Genomic DNA, 21,117 nt, shown 5'->3' with positions numbered 1-21,117 from the left:
TATCTCTGCATTTCCTGCATTGTGTTACCTGCTTGCTAGCTTGCTAAATTATTAGCCTCTATTGCTTCTAGATGCCGACATTAACGTTAATATTGCCGTTGCTTAGCAACAGTCTTCTCACGACTTGAATGCCACGTATATTATCTACACGACTTCCCATGCTGTACACACAACATGGGAAGTCGTGTACACGATATACTGTAATACATATTAACTGTTACTGTCGGCGTCTAGAAGCCACAGAGGCTAACAATTTAGCAAGCTAGCAAGCAGGTAACATGTGAGGGTTAATGTACAGCAAGCCGGTCAATGTTGGGAAAGAATCACCGACAGGGGCGAAGTGGAGGGGTCTCTCCTCGCGCTGAAGGGGATTCTTTCACAACAATGACCCGCTAGCTGTTCACGGCTATTTACTGAAGAAATCAATATTTTGACACAAAAATGGTCCACCAGAGTCCAACATCAGAGCTGTGCCCATAGCAACGGTCTGTTATACATAGCAACGGTCTGCTATACATAGCAACGGTCTGTTATACATAGCAACGGTCTGCTATACACAGCAACGGTCTGTTATACACAGCAACGGTCTGTTATACATAGCAACGGTCTGTTATACATAGCAACGGTCTGTTATACAGAAATTACAGACCACAGAACGCCGTGATTGACCAATCAGAATCTAGTATTATACACAGCCATGTAATAAAATGCAGTAAATGCAAGGCATAATGAGGAAAAAGATGAGGCAGTTGGGAATATCAACAGTTTCTGACATATTCTACAGTAACGAAGAATTACAACATACGACTAAAATGACAATATATTCACTTATTATGTACCGAAAAATGAACTTCCATGGCCTCCGCCATTTCTGACAACGTCAACAAACACGTCACAACTGGTGAACTCTGAGCTTTCAGAAACTTTCCACTTAGTGAATACCACATGACGGGGGCGTTCATATGGACTCTTCTCGTGAACGCGGTAAACACAGTAAACACGACCCCATTTGACGGCACCATCATTGCGTTTTCACTGCAGGGACCAGGGTCTAAATTAAGTTCCAGGGACTTTTTATGGGGCCTTTACACCCCCAAAAAGGCCCTGATCGTGGGGTAGTACTTTCGGGGTGGAGTTTGCAGGGATGACTGTCGCTGATTGGTCAAACACACACAAACACACACAGCGCTGCTGCTTCAACTGTACCGCTTCATTCATAAACAAGGAAGTACTTTAGTATCCATTTTGGACCATTTTAGGACAAGGGGAGGACATTTTTTCTTTGTTTGATAACATTGAAAGTAAAGTTAGGCTCTGCTGTCGGCCTTCCAATGCATAGAAAAAAGAGAGAGAAAAAGAGAGAGAGAGATCGGTGTTGGGAATGAGAGAAAGAAAAGTTATTTTCTGATTGTTTCATGGCCGTTACGTTCTAAATCACAAATAAATAACCATCAAACACTCAACCGATGATTTACTATGGACATGTTTCTCTGTTGCCTTTCATTCATCGCATCCAACGTTCATCAGTAAATATCGTCGTTGCAGTGAGACAAACACAGACAACAGTGAGCTGAAGGAACCTTTTAGTTCCTTGAAAAGTAGTTCCAGGGACTAAAAGTCCTGGAACTTTTGGTGTAAACCCGTCTTTATATGGTCATGTTGTCTTTCTGCAGGCTGTTGGCAGAGGGACGTTTGGAGTTGTCTTCAAGGCCATATGGAAAGGAAAGGATGTAGCAATCAAGACCATCGAGAGTGAGAATGAGAGGAACGCTTTCCTCGTTGAGGTACTGTGAACGCCTTTCGTTGTTCTGCTCTGTGCAACATGAAACCTGCAGCCATGCAGCCTCCTACTTCACACGTCTGGCATTATTCAAAGATCCCACTGTTACAATAATACCCTGGAACTGTTACTGGAGATAGCTGTGCTGTGCAAGATTTCTATTTCTCAATAGATTTTCCAGGAACTTTACTATATCATAGTACTGTGAAAGAGATTTAGGCACTTAAGATGTTTCTCAGACGGTTATTTTATATCTTCTGCATTAGTTTGTTAACAGGACATTTATTTTAGATTTCGAATCACTCCTTTTGAAAATATTCCAGCGTTATATTTATAACAAGGATGCACCGATTGTGAAATTCTAGGCCGATACCGATGTTTAAAATAACAATTTGTCCGATAGCCGATGTTTCTGTTTATTTAGTTTTTGCTGTTATTTGATGAGCACAAATTCAATCATACACATTTATGAAACAACCTTTAATATCACCTTCTTTCAAATGAAAAAGATTTTTTTTAATGAGTGCTTCAAAAACCTTTTACCTGCTACACTACTACCTACTCAATGAGAAGAGTGTTTCAGTACACAGCCCAACAAAAATATTAGTTTTGTGAAGCAGAAATTAAATTAAATGTCAAAGCGATTAGAAACATCAGCAGTGTTTCTCACACATACACTTTACTCGGGCGGGCCGCCCATATATTATATTAACGACCACCTGAGTATATTTGGCGACCCATTTTAGCATTTTTACTTTTCTTATCTGTACGAGAGAAGTACGCCATCTGTGATCGATTAACTAGTGGGCTAGTAACGGAACATTTAGCTTGCGCAAAATTGATGCAACACAACAGATAAACATCAGCCACTGCCATCAGCGAATGTCAACAAGTCAACCAGGCGAATATCGGCCAATACCGGTGTTCGGCCGATAAGTCGGCGCATCCCATATTCGTTCATATGCTGTTAAAGAAAGAGCGTAAATGGCAGCAGGTGCTCTGGACTGAACAGAAGGCAGTTTAGGGTTGGAGAGCGCTACAAGGATGAGTGAAGCATGGAGGAGTAAAATAAATAAAAACTGTTCCTGGCATTATTTTTAAAGGAACTAAAGCATTTTTTTTCACACGTTTCTAAAAATTCTGCACAGTACTGTGTGTATATATATATATATATATATATATATATATATATATACATATATTGATATTATGATGTAAAATGGCGTATCCAATGGTAGATGCTTTTAATCCATATCTCCCACCCCAGGTCATGAATGTTCCACTTCTGTCTAGCGCTTTATACCAACACATGAACACACCACAGACACACACATGCTATTTGTTTTCTCACACATGCTGGAGCACAGCATGAATACATTTATTACATAAGTTTTAAATATCATTACCTGACAACATCCACCACACATGTTCAGACAGTATGTAAAACACACTCAGACAGACAGATTCATGTGTTCATTCATAAGAAGTGTTTCTTGTTTGTGCACAGCTCCGCCAGCTCTCCCGGGTCAGTCACCCCAACATCGTGAAGCTGTACGGCTCCTGTGACAATCCAGTGAGTATCCGACCCTCAACACTGTGACGCTAACAGCTCCTGTGTCGTCGGACATATCAGTGCCCTTCTCTTATGATGTGTGTGCTAAAAGACAAACCACTTCCTGAATGAACTTCAAAGCTCATCACCAGACTTTAAGATGAGATTAGTTTAGTTTAGCCATCCCAAAACTGTCCCAATTAACAACCGATTTAGAAGATGAAATTTGTTGATTTCTTTATTTTTTAGCATAAAAGTATTTCTCCATTGAAGTGTCCCTCTCCAGTGCCACCAGGCATCACCACACTCACTTTCTGGAACTTCCAATCATTTCTATGAACCACATGTGGTGGCTGTTGATGTAACAAGTGGTACCGTTTTTTAGCCCATCATCTCATTTGTAGTATGAACATGTTGTCAGGTAGTCGCAGGTGGCTGAACAATAAATGTGAAGATTAGAGGAAGTTACAGATGACCCTGTCGTTGTGTTTTCAGGTGTGTCTGGTCATGGAGTATGCAGAATGTGGCTCACTATATAACCGTAAGTCATATTTATGTCAGTTTGTTTCAGTTCTTCTGAAAGTCACTCATGGTCACACCGTTTCATTTCTCTGAAACGTAATTATATTGTTTCGTTGTTTATTTTGTAAAATAGTATATAATACTATGACATATATATGGTAATATTTCGAGAAAAAAATCTTAGAAAAGATCTACGTCCAATTTACGTGATTAAAGTAATACATTTACAACAAAAAAAAATTTGAGAAATTTAAGGGACAAATCTACGAGAAAAAAACTCAGAAAAATGGTGTTGTTTTTTTTGTCAAGGATCCACATCGCTTCACTTTGCAGGGTTGGATCAACCTCATCACACCACAGAGGCCACCGTTAAACACACTGCAGTAACGTGAGCTGCAGAGTTAAACTATATTAATTATAAGTATTTATTTATGTTCATAAAAGTACACAGAAAGAACATGAAAGAAAACATGTATATATATCTTTCAGGATCTTCGCCTCGCTCAGAGGTGACATCGGAGACAGCAATTTTAGGATTTATATCGGCAAAATAAATCTTACAACAGGTCTAACATGAGGATAAAGTAAACTGTTTACCGATGTCAGCATTATGTTCATAAAGGAACAGAGAAATAAAATGAAGGAAAACGCGTATAATGTATCTTTCCGGACCTTTGCCTCACTCAGAGGCCGTCCTTACCATAAGAACACTACTTTAGGAGCAACCAAATTCAGATGGTGGCTAAATTTGTGTTTTCAATCTCAGAGAATATCTGAGTTTTTTTTCTCATAAATTTGTGACTTTAAGCTTTAAGTTTTTTTTCGGAATATTACCCCACACCCCTCATAATGTTTTTTTTAGTTTTTTTTTATCTACAATGGCCTTAATACACCGTCGTAATAAATACTTGTTTATTACATATATATATATATATCAGTAACTGTATAAACACAAAACCACACCAATGATACCGTTCACACTCATCGTACACAACAGTTCCTAAATGGATTTCATATTTGCTTTGAAATGATAGTGCCCCATGTTTGTGTTCATGTAGTCATAATCTCATTCTGTGCTTCTCTTCTTGTTTGTTTCGTAATCAAAGTCCTGCACAGTGCCGACCCACAGGCAAACTACACAGCGTCCCACGCCATGAGCTGGTGTCTGCAGTGTGCCGAGGGAGTCGCCTATCTGCACTCTATGAAGCCAAAGGCCTTAATTCACCGGGACCTCAAACCGCCAAAGTAAGTCTCCTCATGATCCAACAGATAGACAGGGTACACAGTTAAAGTCACGAGAAGCTTTAAAGACACTTTAAATGAAAAGGTTTGTAATGATGCACCAATAACTTGAGATGGTCTACTTCTACTGCTACTTTGTTCCTGATCTGACTCGGCACCCTGGAAGACCAATGAGCGTATGTTGTAGCTGTGCAAAGGGGCCATTATCTGCTGATTGTATAGAGAAGGGGGATTCTGGGTAATTGTGGCTTAGGAGTCAACTTGCAAAATATGACCGGCTCATTGTATTTGCCTGCAGTTAAACAGTTGCTTGATAGGTGAAGAATAGGAGCCTGTTCATGCTGTCGGCCTTGCAGAGCTAGAGGCATGTTTAAGGGGGAAAAGCATTTATGGAAATGAGCTATACACACAAGATTTATGGCCTCTACAACTGAAAAAAATAAACACACACGTTTTGCTGTAAAAGGAAAAATTCCCTGTAGATTTATCCTCCATTTTTAGATTTAAGTAAAAAGGTGAATAGAGGCAAGTGCAAAAATATAGCCCTTTATTTACTGGAAACTACCTTGTTAACATTCACAATAAATTATTATTATTTTTTTGTAGTTAGTAGTTTGTAGGTCCTTTTTTTTATTTCATTTTTTAGCCCGTCGGTTGGTCCGTCCACCACTTTGGGCCAGACTGAAATATCTCAACAACTAAAGACAAGAAATTCTCTTGAAATTAAAGCCACAAATCTACGAGAAAAAAAAAATAGGAATTAAAGTGATTTAAAATTTTCAAACAAAAAAAACTTGGATATTCTCTGATATTACAGTGGTAAATTTAGGGGTGAAAAAAATCACAAATTTATGAGAAAAAAACTTTCTATGGTTATAAAGTCATAAATTATTAACTATTGGATGGATTACCATAGGATTGTGTATTGGCAAGAATCTGGCGATACGATACGTATCATCATAGAGGGGTTACGATTCAATATATTGTGATACTGTAAGCTTTTTTTTTTTCAAATGTAATTTTAGGAAAACTGTCATAGAATAAAGACTCACCACCATATGTATAAAATCTGAAAAGAAAAGTCACAATGTGAAATGTCTACTATGGGGACTGACAGTTGGGCTCATTGGATCCACAAGAATCTCAGCGTTACAGTGATACCCAATTTATGTAATTCAAGACTGTTTAGGGACCCCAGTATGCAGAAATATTCAAACACACCATTTTAGAATATTAAACAATAACACATTTATATTGCATGTGTTTTGCCCCAAACTGCATGTGATGATCATAAAGTGGGCATGTCTGTAAAGGGGAGACTCGTGGGTACCCATAGAACCCATTTACATTCACATATCTGGAGGTCAGAGGTCAAGGCACCCCTTTGGAAATGGACATGCCAGTTTTCTTTCTTGTTTGGAGCGTTATTTAACCTCCTTTGTGACATGCAAGTATGCGATGGTTGGTACTAGGGATGCACTGATACCACTTTTTTCAGACCGAGTACATGTACAGGTACTTACATTTGGGTACTTGCCGATACCGAGTACCGATACGAGTACTTCTCTGTGCGAAAAGACCCTCGTTAACAGCCAGCTGGAGGGTGTGAGCGACACACGGCAGGCTGGGGAGTCCCGCATACAAGGCGGTGCGCCGCGACCGGCTCTATGTCGGCTTGGAAAGACTCGGGGCGAACTGTCCTTAGTGCGTCCCAACCGCGTTGCGCCCCCAGGGCGTCTGCGGCGATGTCTGCAACCCACCCGAACCCGTCTTGAAACACGGACCAAGGAGTCTAACGCACGGGCGAGTCAGAGGGTGTGAGCAAAACCCGATCGGACCATCCCTAATTGGTATCAATGGATTCATTAGGTTTTTTCTAGTTTCATATGATACCAGTATCTTCACTCTAGCTTTAAAATTGAGCCCACTACAACCTCCGAAAGACAGAATGGCAGCCGGGTCAGCCGGCGGGACGTTAGATCTTAAGAGGTTAATTAAAAATCTATACATCGTTTTGGAGAATCGATACAGCATCGCGAAACATATCACGATACTCGTGTGTCTATATTTTCTTACACCTCTAGATTTCCATGGCATTCATGGTCCTGTCCAATACTTTGTTTTATGACCAAATACCTACCAAGGTATTCTATCTAAACTCAAAATGTTCATTCACAAACATGTTGTGTTGAAGTATTAACAGTATGTCCAGAGTGTATAACATGTATCTTCAGTCTTTAATCCCCGTCCACTGCCTCTGTTCCAGTCTGCTGCTCGTGGCTCGTGGTACCGTGCTGAAGATATGTGACTTTGGAACGGCTTGTGATATTCAGACCTACATGACCAACAATAAAGGCAGTGCAGCCTGGATGGCACCGGAGGTGTTTGAAGGTGAGCTACAAACACCACTTTCACTTCTCGTTGTGGAGCTCAAGCCAATAGCTGCTTAAATCAGTATTATTATTTTTTAATTATTTATTATATTTGGTAAAGATTTGTTTCCAACAACCAGTGTCTGTCTGTATTTATTTATTTATTTATTTATTTATTTAAATTTGGATTTAATCTCCAAAGACTGTACTGCACTTGACATAGAGGAGCCAAATTTTTCAGCCTATCAGGGTGCAGTGACTTTGATCAGTTGGATGAGCTGTATTGTATTAAAAGTAGGGTTTTCTATTAACTTGCTAGTGGGTATTTCAAACCTTCCAGCTACTCTGAGTTTCACGAATCAAAGGTTTTCCTGATAAACTAACAGATTATGAGTCAGTGTATCCATTATAACATGTGTGTTAGTAAAAGTTAAATACATATTTGACAGTCCTTTTACTGGTGGATGTGATATGAATACTATCTTTGTTGTTTGGCCCAGCTCAGGTTCAACCCTTGACCTAGAACTTTCTTTTTATTATGTAGTTTGAAGTAGTAGTAGAGTCAAAATGTTGCCAAATTGCTCACATGTTGCTAGCTCTGTTGCTAGCTAACGTTAGAGTTATGAGACAGTTCAGAAAGGAGACGGTCCGCTGTGAGTCAGTTTCCTGTATCTGTGTCATGCGGGTTTCGCCACTGCAGCGCCCCTTTAAGACACAAGCCATATATCTTCTGAACATTCTGGCACAAAAATGTAATTTTTCAGACCGAGAAATCAGGAGAAAATGAACTTTGTTAGAGAACTTTCTCTGTCTTGCGAGGTCCGGCAACTGACGTTCAACAGAGACGAGAAAAAAGCGAGATGGCTCACTCCTTAGCTACTTCCATTATCGATTTAGGACGCAGCAATTGTTCTTTTTTTTTTTCTGAAGCTGATGATGGAAGTAGCTAAGGAGTGAGCTGCACCTGTACAGAACGGATCGGGCATAGACTCGCACACTCACTGATATCTGATCCAGCTTTATAGGCTGTATTGGAGGCATTTCCGATCAGTATAGGAACAACTCCAGTGTTGTGACTAGCTTACAGGATACTGTGTAATTACTACAAACACTTGCATACATTGTCATTGCAGTTTTTGTAGAATGTGCTTCAGTTCATGACATGACAGCGTTACCAGCCGAGCTTCAATTTACCTGCATTTTGCTGGTTGTGAATTTAAAGTCGTGAAGACAATAAATCTGACTTTGGTGTGTGTGTGTGTGTGTGTGTGTGCGTGTGTGTGTGTGTGTGTGTGTGTGTGTGTGTGTGTTCCTCAGGCAGCAACTACAGTGAGAAGTGTGACGTGTTCAGTTGGGGCATCATCCTGTGGGAGGTCATCACACGCAAGAAACCCTTTGATGAGATCGGTGGCTCTGCGTTCTGTATAATGTGGGCTGTCCACAGAGGTGAGCACAATCCTCTTTCATCAACTACAACTATGATACCAACCGCTTTGATGATCTGTTTGTTTCTTGTAATGTTCTGCTGCATCAGTTTTGATCCCTTTTTAAAAAAAAATAAAATAACAAACATCACTCAACCCCATCACTATTGTTTATATTTTACGGAACCTCTCGCCTGCCTTCCTGCTTTATCACCCACGGCCGTGCAGTTCAGAGGATGAGATCAGCTCATGCTGCGCGCAGATACAGACATAGATATGAAACAGTTTTATATGTATACAGATTTCGGAGGAGACCGGCGGCGTTACAAAAAGCCTGCCCTTTCACAACTACTCCCTGACTGCTAACGTTACTCGCGTTAAATAGCGGTCCACTTCCGTGTTTCGGTACGGTTGGCTTTCACACCTGATGCGAACCGTACCCGAGTCCACATGATCCGTACTCCAGACCACCTTTTCAAGTGGACTCGAGTACGGATCGACAAACCGTGCCTGAGAACGGTACGGAGCGTTCACACTAATCAATCGAACTGGACTTTGGGGACAAGTGTACTCGGACCCGGGCCTGGGTCCCTGATGTGAAAGCACCCTTAGACATTCCAGGCCCCTGACTGACTGACTGACTGTTTCCTGTGACGCAGGTACGCGGCCTCCTCTGATCAAAGACCTGCCAGAGCCCATCGAGACCCTGATGACCCGCTGCTGGGACAAAGAACCCAGCCAGAGACCGTCCATGGAGGAGGTCAAGAACACCATGAGCCATCTGATGAAGGTATCGTCCCAACACGTACTGTTACTCCCCCTAAAATGTTAAGTACAGAATAAATATTAACATTAATTAACAGCAAAAACAAACAGAACCACCGGCAGAAAGCTAAGATGTTGACACAAGCAGAGATGAACTCAACACTTTGAGAGAAAGATCATGGATCCTCTGGTGATAGTCAGCTGCGGTACTTAGTGAAAAAAAACACATGTATAGCTTCAATTTGTATAGTTCGATATTAGCCGAAAGCATAAAGGCTGGTGGCCCGTCCCCTGCCGCTACGTAGCAAAGATGGCGATCGTTGAGAGTGAGAAGTGTCCAGCGTTCCACACAACGTTTTGACCATTTTTGAATACAACATGCGGGTACTCACAATGCACTTTGACATACTTGTCAGTGTGAATGCACTTATGCACTCAAAATAGCAAGTGTAAGTACGAAAACACGGACAACTCCCAGACCGGACAACGCTGTGGTAACGACGCCGTGGTAACGACGCCGTGGTAACGACGCCGTGGTAACGACGCCGTGGTAACGACGCCGTGGTAACAATGCCGTGGTAACGACCTGTCAATCACAAGGTAGCCCCGCCCTAAAGCATCCCCTGCTTTATGGTCTATCTGACTCTAAATGGGACCATAATTTACTAAATGAACATCATGCTGTATTGAAGAAGACTTGAAACTAGCGATTGAGACCATAAACTCATGTTTACAATGTTTACTGAGGTAATAAATCAAGTGAGAAGTAGGCTCATTTTCTCATAGACTTCTATACAATCAGACTTCTTTTTGCAACCAGAGGAGTCGCCCCCTGCTGGATATTAGAGAGAATACATGTTTAAGACACAGGTTGCAGCCTGATCTAAACCTGATAACTAACCTGACCAGGGCCAGGCTAGTCTGGACTGGAGGGATTAGTTTCCATGGTGATTTATGTCAGATCTATTTAAACCTCTTTTATGAAACACAATGTTCCTGAAAATAAACCTGACTTACTGAAATAAGCCTGGTTTAACTAGTCTGTACTTAACACACAGACTTTATATTTTTATCTCTCACTCTGGGAAAGAAAGAGGATAAGTGTATTTCCCAAAGTGTTGGAACTGTTCCAACTGTTGGGACTGTAATGAGCTCTTTCTGAAAAGTGCCGTCTGGTGTGTTTTGGATCTTCCAGTACTTCCCCGGCTCTGACGAACCGCTCAAGCTCCCTCACCAGTCTTCACCCAACAGAAGCGGCTCTTCATCAGCCACGAGCACAGGTGACCGTCACAGCTTTGACTAATGCACGACTGTTTCTGTCAAATGCAAGAAAATGTCCATGTGGGTTGAACTCACTGCGTGTTGCAGGCAGAGAGAGCGTTGTCATGAGTCCGTGTTTGCTGTCCGCAGGCTCGTACGCCGACTACACCATCAACAGTAACAGGAGTGACGACAACGCAGAACACAGAAACTCAGTCGGCAGAGAAGAAACCCTGAAAAGCTTTGAGGCCAAATTTCCACTCCAGTTTAAACCCTCAAAGGTAATATGACACCATCAACACTGACGGTACACCATCATACTGTCTGTTTGTCCAACCCAACTTTATGATGTCAATCTCTTTTCTTCCCCCAGCAGACTGCCACGTTGCGTAACACTGGTGTGTCCAAGGTGTCCAGTGTAGACAGTCAACCAGGACGCTCCCAAAGCCCCACGCTCTGCACCAGCCCTATAACCACCACCACCAGCCAATCAGAGCTGAGGATGACGTTTAGTCCCACAGGTAAGGAGCCTCATGAGAAGGATAACGGCTCAGACTGAAACTGCAGTCAGACCGAAATCCACCAGCAGTCTATAAAGTTGTTCATTATACACCGTTTTAACATTTTACTGTCAACTTTGGAAGATACCCACTTTGATTTGATGAACTCAGCCTGCTGAAGCCTCATATTAACATGAGATGGAGTATATTTCTGCACGGAACAAGTGGACTGTGGACTGTGGATTTTGTCCCGCATCACTTACATGGGGAAAGGGAATCGCAGAGCATTCTGGGGCGGCGTGGCCATTTTTTGGAGGGTAGCGTACGGAGCTACGGTAGACTATCATTATATATATCACCGGTCTATTCATCTGTCATCTGTCAATGGTTCATCATCAGAAATACCCATATAAAGAGAAGCTGACAGGCAAAGGGGCCACATATTACCAAATTGAAGTTAGTTAAAGCTGAAGTAGGCAGATTGGAGCCAATATGATTAAAAAAATGTAGTACATGAAACAGGTAACCTGAAAAAAATCATGTTCCTCTGTGTCCTCCGGGCATCTGCAAGATTTAAAAGACCGGAGAAAAAACAAGTAGTAAGAGATGATCTGAGGTCTGCCGTCCATCTGCCGTCTATGAGAGCCGGCTGTCAATCACTCGCGAACTCCGATCAAACGGTCAAACTAGGCAGCGCTGATCAAATATGAATCAATATTCTGTTACGTTAATGCCTATTTCTCTCCTCACGTGTTTTCAGAATCACCTTTTAGTGCACGGTTTAGCTGTAAAATGAGAAAGTTTGAGATGGCTTGAAGGAACGGCAAGTTCCGGTCACATGACCAGAGTACAGCCAATAGGAACGCTCTCTCTCTGAAATGACCTGTGATTGGTCAAAGTCTCCCGTCACGGGCTAGATTCCATGAGGAGGTGCAGAAGTCTCTCAGAACACTTGAATTACAATATGCTGAAAGGTTATTATGGGATTTTTTGCCCAGTGATGCCAAAAACATACTGCCTACTGCCTCTTTAATGGTATCAATCCTTACAAATTAGGAGGACCTTGACAGCTTGCCACCCATTACAGTCACTGATGTGTTTTGGCGTTAGTGAACATCTGTCAGCAGGTCAAAATACATTAATCTTTGGAGGCCGAAGTCCAGTTTACAAACGGGTAGATATATGACATTAAGATCCACAAGCCAAATACCAACTACACAATCATCTGGACAAAGATAAACCAGCTGATGTTATGCTAACGGTAATTAATCTACCGGTATCTTGTAAAATGAAACCGATAACGTTAGCCTACTCCTGTGTCTGACTGTATATACTATATTACAGCTTTTGAATCTTATTCACTGTGTAGTGTTTTATGTTAGTCCAGCAGTTCTTTTGACGCTTGCAGTAAACAGCCAGTGGATGACTCATTCATGTCCAGCGCAACGCGTCTGGCTCATGAAACTTGGACCAAGCTGTCAAACTAGACGATCTAGTTCTAAAATTAAACAACATTTAGCAGTGCCTATTTCTGGCTTAAAAAAGTTTTCAGAAGCAGATTTTGGTGGATCGTTTAGACGGAATAACAGAAAGTTTACGAGCAGGCCGCCATGTTGTTTCCTGTTTGAAACAGTGGGCAGAAAACCAGGGACCAATCAGGTGCATTCCACGATAGGGTACGTCACCGCTTGAACGGCCAGTTGAGTGGAGCAGCGCGTCCCCTAATGTCCTCGCCGGACCTGGTGGATATGTACCAATGGATTTAACATTACAGACATGACCACTGACTATTAGTGGAACAATTTAGCCACAAATTCACAGACTGACCTCACACGGTTTGGACTGAGTCTTCTTTTCAAGGAGCCAGCACACACTCTGTCTGCGGATGCATCCGCCACTTCGTTACAATCTAAGTCTGACTGAAAATACATATGACAGACCTGGGATGTTTATCGATATCTCTACTATTAACTTTCATTTCTCGTTGAGTCCTTATTCAGCAGGTTGAGTTCATCAGGAGTCTGACCACACACAGTGATACCTCTGAGTTATGTTGCATTGCCCACCCTGCACCACTAAGGGGCGTTACAGTGCAACCTACCACTGTTTGTATGTGTGCAGGTGTGTGTGTGTGCTTCCTGCTACATGAGCTCTTTTACAGTGACAATGACTGTGTGTGTGTGTCTTCAGCTACCAATGGTTTAGACGGCTCCATTCCCATGGCCTGCCTGAAACTGGATCACCAGTTGCAGGTACGTTGAAAATACATATTTTTGTTCACGTTTACATTCTAATACTACTTTTTTATTTTTTATTTAACCTTTATTTAACCAGGAGTAAAAACTCATTGAGATTAAAAATCTCTTTTCCAAGAATGTCCTGGCCGAGATAGGCGGCAGCACAGTTAGACGGCTGCAGACATAAAACAAACATAACAATTTAAAATGAAGACAAATACAGAATCATAAGGTATCCAAAAAACATTCATCAGCATTCAAAACATCTGCAGCCAGATGTGCTTCCGAGTCTTTTAGAAGCACTTTAAAGACATTCAGTGAGACCAGCTCTCGAAGATTCAGGTCATTTTGTAGCTGATTCCAAGAAGAGGTAGCAGCATACTGGAAAGCCCTTTTTCCCAGTTCGGTACGGACTTTGGTGACAGTTAGTAGGATTAAGTCCTGGGAGCGAAGACAGTACCTTCCCGTACTTTTTTGAAGGATGTAGATCCGTAGTTAAGATGGAAGCACACCAATAATAGCCATATAAATAAGAACACTCCAGTGGTTCAGTCTACGGGTGGACAAGGCAGACCATCCTACCCGAGCATACAAAGAGCAGTGGTGTGTAAGGGCTTTAAAATTTGTAATACAGTAAATCTCAGTGCTCCTTGGTAGACAGTATCCAGTGTGCGTAGGCTCTGAGAAGATGCATACATGTATATAACATCGCCGTAGTCCAGCACAGACATAAAGGTGGCAGCGACAAGCCTCTTTTGGCCTCGAAGGAAAAGCAAGACTTGTTTCTAAAATAAAAACCCAATTTCAACTTTTCACCAGCTGCTAAGTGTGAGGCTTAAAAGACAGAGAATCATCAATCACAATTCCAAGATACTTGTACTGAGATACAGACTCAATCTCAGAGCCCTGGAAAGTGGTGACAGATGGGAGATTCAGTGGTTTAGATTTTACACTTGAGAACAGCATGAGTTTTGTTTTGTTTTGTCAGCATTTAAAACAAGTTTTAAGCCACACAGGGTGCTTTGTACAGTATTAAAAGCATGCTATAGCTGACAGAGAGCCTGGTCTGGTGAAGACACAGAGCAGTAAATCACAGTGTCATCTGCATAAAGGTAGAATTTTCCATTGGGGACATTTTGACCAAGACATTGATATAAATATATAATAAAAAGAAGTGGTCCCAGGACTGATCCCTGTGGCACACCCTTAGTTACATTAAGGGAGCTGGAAATGATGCCTTCTGTTTGCACACACTGAGATCTGCCTGATAAATAGTTACTAAACCAAAGGACAGTTTATCCAACACTGCGAAGTCTAAAATTGTGTGATCTACAGTATCAAAAGCCATGGATAAATCGATAAAAAGTACTACTACTGCTGCTACAAATGTTAATAATAATAATATCTCACAGTTGACTGTTGCATGTTATATCTATTATTGAGAAATGTTTTATGTGATCAGTTATTTATTTTTTATAACTTTAGAACATGGCTCAGTAGAGCTCTCTAGTTTGGTCTGCTTCAGTACGTAGATTTTTATTCCACAGAAAAATTTGATGCATATACTTATTTATTTTTTATTTTTTTTATCAGTGACATGTATGTCAAAGCACACACAGTAGTAAAGAACAGTAATGACCAGCGTTGAATGCATGTAGTACTTTATCCGTGTTTATTGTTTAATAAGTTACTGATACACATCGTGGACACGCTGGACCTGATATTAATGCATTTCACTTCTTGTTTTTGTCCACTTTTCTCTTTCACTGAACATTTATAGCTTCAGAATTATTATTGTTCATGCTGAATCAGAAATCTGACAGATGATTCATTGAACCATTTACTTACTGTCGTAGTAGTTACTGTATATTTCTTGGTCGTTGAATTAGTTGTTTTGTAGTTTGAACTAAACAGTTTGAGAGGTTGGTATTCAAATTCAGTCTAAACCATGGTTTTGCTCTGATACTACCGTTAGCTTTTCACAGTATTCCTCTCATCCAGTTGTTTGATGTTGATCTTGATGAAACCTGTTATGGAACGGTGTATTAATCACTGAGCCGTCCCGGTGCTTTCAGCCCCTGGCTCCATGTCCAAACTCCAAAGAGTCCATGGCCGTGTTTGAACAGCACATCAGGATGGCTCAGGACTACCTTAAAGTCCAGGCAGAGATCGCTGACCTCCTCCGGAAGAAGTAAGTCAAGTCATATTTTTCATAATTATCTTTACTTGAACTCTGTGCAGCTTTAGGGATTTTGTAATAGTAGATATAATATTAAAGGGGACCTGTTATGCTTTTGTGCTTTTCCCCTTTCCTTTAGTGTGTTATATAGTTTTTTTGTGCATGTAAAATGTCTGCAAAGTTATCAAGCCCAAAGTTCTCACCAAAGGGAGTTACTGCTCCTGAACTGCCTGAAACGCCTCGCTTGAAGTCCCACCTTTTCTTCCGTAACGTGGTGATGTCACCAAGTAACACATTTTGCCTAAAGGCTAGTTTGGCAAGCCCTCAAACCAAGCTAGTTAGAGCGCAGCTGGAGCGGAGTCCGAAAAGTGTGGTTCAGTTGACCAATCAGCGCATTTTTTTTACATTAAAGCATGTAAACATGTTCTAGTAAAAACCCAAAATACAAGTATCCAATGAAAATAAGCATAATAGGTTCCCTTTAACTATTATTATTTCCATTCCATTATTGTTCCTTTATTAAATCCATCTGCTGATCATGAACTGTCAAGGATGTACTCTCCTAAGTGATCAGTATAAACAACCTACTGTATAAGTTTGGTATGGTAACATGTATGTACGTGAGTGCTCCGGTGCTGAGAAATGAAGCCAACGCTTTAGTGCCAAAAACTGCAGTTCATCAAATGGCCATTGAGGCTCCAATAGGGAGTCAATACCCATAGACCTCCATGTTAAAACTCCCAACTTTACAGCAGAAATAAACATGTTTACAGCCTGGTACAAAAAACTAGATTCTTTTGGAGAACTTCTCATGCAAATATCGGAAAACAATATGGCTTGCTGTGCAGTTAACAACAGACCGTCTAAGACAGGGTCTGCAACCTGTGGCTCCGGAGCCACATGCGGCTCTTTAGCCCCTCTCCAGTGGCTCCCTGTGGATTTTTAAAATGTACGAGTATTAGGGCCACATTGAGGAAAAAAAATAAATCTGAGATTTTGAGAATAAGGTCATAATATTACAAGAATAAAGTCATAGGTTTACGAGAAAAAAGTTGTAATATTATGAGAATAAAGTCATAATATTATAAAGTAGTAATTTTAGATGTTATTTTCTTTTTTTCTCGTAAAAACAAGCCTGTTTTTCGCTAGCCAGAGTTAGCATCCCAATTAATGTCACAGTTACCATGACTTATAGATGCACTTTGCTAACCAAGAACCAAGAACTCAACCAGATAACTTAGCGTTAGCTGCTTACGGTACGTGGCCCCGCCGGGCCACGCTCTTCCCCCAGCTCCATCGAAGAAAGTGTATAGCCAAGCAGTGAAAGCCAATTGGTCGTTCCATTGCAACATCAGCGCCCAGCAGTAGAGTTACGCTTCCGCCATTTTGGACTGAAAGATACCTACCGGACCCCAGTAAAACATCCGCCTACAAAGTGCCGCATGGCCTGTGTTGAACAATAAAATATTCTAAGTATAATAAGCGTTTTCAGTCCAAAATGGCGGCAGCGGCTGTTGTAAAAAAACAACAACCTGAGTTTCATCTCTTTGCTTATATACTCTTTGGCTCCACCCTCTTGCCCAAATATGGTCACTTCTGTCTCCAAAAAAAAACAAGATGGTGACGGCCAAAATGCCCAACTCCAGGCTTCAAAACCACAAACCAATGGGTGACGTCACGGTGACTACATCCACCTCTTATATACAGTCTATGGTTAGAAAGTGAAGAGTTCAAACAGATCCGAACAGTTCCTCATTAAAAAGTAAGTGAAATATAGTGGCCATACAGTAACTATCCTCACTGTAATATTACACCAAAACTGTCCAATCAATGGGTCACCTGTCAGGTCATATGACTTCATGTGTGATCTGCTGTGTTCACTCGTAATAAGTCGGTGAAGACAAACTGGAACTAAAAAGGCAACAATGCAGCATGTTTTTCTTGGGCCAGACAAACTGAACCCAACGAGACCTGAGAGTTCACTAACGTACTGTAAACAGAAATATACTGTAAAAATACTGGTAATCTGGTTATAATATTTCAGGTCAGGTTTCTCCTCAGAAGTATGACCTAGTGTAGCTTTAATGGAGAATAAAACATTCTGAAATACACGAGACATTCTCAAGGACGTCTACTGCCGCTGGCTCCCCTGTCTTTGTAATTCTGCATTTAAAGGAACAGTTCAACATTTTGGGGAAAATAGGCTTATTCGTTTTTTTTCTGAGTGAGATGAGAAGATTGAGGTCAATCTAGTCACTGTGACGTCACCTATTGGTTTGTGGAACACAGTTTAGAGGCCTTGAGTTCGGCATTTTGGCTGTCGCCATCTTGTTTTTTTTTAACCAGAAGTGACACGAGAGGGTGAAGCCGAATCTAAGCAAAGACATTTTTTAGGCGACCGAAATGTTACAGTAAACTTTGATGAAGTGAAAACACACTGTGAAAGGGTTAAAGTTCACACAGACAACAGACAACTCCCAGACTGGACAACGCCGTAGTAGCGACCTGTCAATCACAACGTAGCCCCGCCCTAAAGCATCCCCTGCTTTATGGTCTATATGACTCTAAATGGGACCATAATTTACTAAATGAACATCATGCTGTATTGAAGAAGACTTGAAACTAGCGATTGAGACCATAAATTCATGTTTACAATGTTTACTGAGGTAATAAATCAAGTGAGAAGCAGACTCATTTTCTCATAGACTTCTATACAATCAGACTTCTTTTAGCAACCAGAGGAGTCGCCTCCTGCTGGCTGTTGGAGAGAATGCAAGTTTAAGGCACTTCTGCATTGGCTTCACTTTTCAGAGGTTACCACCTGGTCAGGACGTTGTTAGCCTAGCTTAGCATAAAGACCGGAAGCAAGGGGAAAACGGCAGCCCCCAAAAACCGCACGTTGACGTTTTTACATTTCTGTTTGTGCATGGATTGATTTAATTTGTGATCTTTAGAGGCTAGCCAGGCTAGCTGTGTCCTCCTGCTTCCAGTCTTTATGCTAAGCTAAGCTAACCATGACGTCTCATGTCACTGAGATCAAGAGGGAAAAAAAGCAAATAAGCGTAATTCCAAAAATGTTGAAGTAGTTCTTTAAAGGTCCCATATTTTAAAAAGTGAGATTTTCAGGTCTTTTATACTATAAAGCAGGTTTAAGTGCTTTATAAATACTGTTAAACTATCAAAACGCTCAATATACAGAGAAATACACACATCCCGTATTCAGAAATTGCGCTTATGAAACAAGCCGTTAGGATTTCTGTCCATTTGTGATGTCACAAATATACAATATTTAGACCATTACACGGTTTTAAATGTAAACATTCTAAATGTGTCCCAGTTTATTTCCTGTTGCAGTGTATGTGAATAACATCAGCTGACAGGAAGTAAACATGGACCGAAACTGTTGCCTAGCAATGCAATTCCGTTGCAATTCCATTGAAATGCACTAAAACAGAGCGTTTCAGACAGAGGGTGAATACAGGTATATTCAGGCAGACAGTTTGAGGAAAATAATGTGTTTTTTGAACATTACAGCATGTAAACATGTTTTAGTAGAAACACAAAATACAAGTATTAACCTGAAAATGAGCGTGATATGGGACCTTTAAGACATGGAATACGCAACATTGCTGATTTCATCTACAAGAGAGAGAGGGAAAGAAATTTCTGATTTTAGACGGTGGTACAAGACGTGCATTTAATCTCTCCCTCTCTCTCATGTTTTACCTTGTGCTGCTGCAGCCTGTACATTCATCTGCGTGCCGTGTTGAAAGCGATTCAGATATGTTGCAGGTGTTATCGTTACCGTGACTTTAACGTAAAAAATGACCAGGGTACTTATTCAGACGTGAGAGTTTAAAAAGTATCCGCTGACAGTAACAGTAAATGTCTGTGTTTGCTCCCCGTGTTCAGAGAGGTGCTAATGTCCGAGCTGGAGCAGGACCAGAGGGAGCAGCAGACTTCATCTCGACTCATCCAGGAGCACAGCAAGCTGCTTGAGGACAACAGCAGCAAGTCGGCCTACTGCCAGGGCCTGAGGAGCAAACTGAGCCTGATCAAGAGTCAGAACCAGCACCACAGCTAGGACACGCAGTCACCGAGTCTCCTTCTGTGTTCTGTGTTTCTACTCTACGGTTCTCTTTCTCTGACGGATGAGAGGTATCACTCCATGAACTGTATACTCGGTACCAAAAGATCACTCCCACAAGGTGTTGTCACTCCAGGAAAACAAGTGAAATTTCTTCTTTTTAATAATTACAATTTATGTATAAAGCAAACATTTGGATTTCCTATCACAAATTAATTCCAAAAATTAAATATGAGCACCTTTTGTTATGTTGAGGTAATGAGATAATTCAGTGAAAAATAGCAGTTACCACGTCCTGTTTTGGCCTCCGTACATTTGATGACCATAAAATGTCATATTCATTTCAATATTTCACCATGGTGTTGATATGGTGGGACCAATGACATCCATATAGACTCTGAGATGGACTTTCATTCAGAAAAAAAAAACCTGAAGCTCCAGCAGGTGTCGCGGGGTCAGAAGGTGACTTGCCTTTTTAGCCAGTGAGTTTTATTTTAATGTATTTTCTTCTTTTTTTTTGGAGTTGTTGAAAAGTAACTACGATTGTAATTTGTAAATTCTTACTTTTATATATTCAGTTTTATCTCCCATTGTATTGTGTTTTATGAAAAAGAGGAGAGGCACTGACAGTGTGGGCCGTATCATTTTAAACCAATTTAACTGTGAATACAAGACTTACCAAAGGAATTCTGCTTCAGAGACGCGCTGCCTCGGAGCAGAAGAAAAGCTTTGTTGAAACGGCTGTTTGAAATGGAAATAACTGTAGAATAATGAACCTGGCAGACATTTCTATATATCTTGTTTAATTTCTTTACACACTCGGTTATATTTCACAGAATTATATTAACATTATTCTGCACTGCACTTATTTGGGTCAAAGGAAATGTGTTGTAGTCTCACTTTGGTGTGGTGATTTCTACGACGGTGGGTTACTTTGGGATGTTGTTTTTAATGCATTTCTTCACACATTGCCTAAGGATTGTTCTTGTACAGTTAATTTTTTTCATCTCAGTTTATTTTCTAAAACATTTCTCCTGATATTTTTAAAATGTACAGACTGCAATTATATGCTTTTAGTAAGTAAAACAAATTTGTAGTATTTTGTCAGTTGTCTTCATTTAGAACGCTGCTGTCATTGCGTGAAGGAAGATTCCCTGTTGCCGTCGCAGCAGGACGCGGGAATAACTCAACTCTGCT

At 40.9% G+C, this 21,117-nt stretch overlaps 2 protein-coding genes across 3 annotated transcripts in view; both read left to right on the top strand.

Moving 5' to 3' along the window:
• The window catches only part of LOC119504372 (mitogen-activated protein kinase kinase kinase 7-like), a 22,865-nt gene extending 1,846 nt beyond the window's left edge, over positions 1-21,019 (top strand). Inside the window, exons 2-14 of one of the 2 annotated variants that reach the window (XM_037796462.1) lie at positions 1,674-1,784; positions 3,288-3,353; positions 3,828-3,873; positions 4,961-5,099; positions 7,363-7,487; positions 8,786-8,914; positions 9,552-9,682; positions 10,853-10,937; positions 11,068-11,198; positions 11,294-11,438; positions 13,608-13,669; positions 15,730-15,845; positions 19,746-21,019. In XM_037796462.1, the coding sequence (XP_037652390.1) occupies positions 1,674-1,784; positions 3,288-3,353; positions 3,828-3,873; positions 4,961-5,099; positions 7,363-7,487; positions 8,786-8,914; positions 9,552-9,682; positions 10,853-10,937; positions 11,068-11,198; positions 11,294-11,438; positions 13,608-13,669; positions 15,730-15,845; positions 19,746-19,917 (1,458 nt within the window). In that variant the 3' untranslated portion in view covers positions 19,918-21,019. Of the gene's footprint in view, positions 1-1,673; positions 1,785-3,287; positions 3,354-3,827; positions 3,874-4,960; positions 5,100-7,362; positions 7,488-8,785; positions 8,915-9,551; positions 9,683-10,852; positions 10,938-11,067; positions 11,199-11,290; positions 11,439-13,607; positions 13,670-15,729; positions 15,846-19,745 lie in introns of both variants that reach the window. The other variant, XM_037796461.1, reaches the window with a different exon arrangement.
• LOC119474418 overlaps positions 1-21,117 on the top strand; it is an 813,351-nt gene that overhangs the window by 631,802 nt on the left and 160,432 nt on the right. The gene's annotated exons all lie outside the window — the stretch shown is intronic.

This window comes from Sebastes umbrosus, chromosome 16 (genome assembly GCF_015220745.1).
Source record: "Sebastes umbrosus isolate fSebUmb1 chromosome 16, fSebUmb1.pri, whole genome shotgun sequence".
In the NCBI taxonomy this organism is placed as follows: domain Eukaryota; kingdom Metazoa; phylum Chordata; class Actinopteri; order Perciformes; family Sebastidae; genus Sebastes; species Sebastes umbrosus.
The sequence above is the reverse complement of the archived record's forward strand: the minus strand, read 5'-3'. Positions and strand labels throughout refer to the sequence as shown.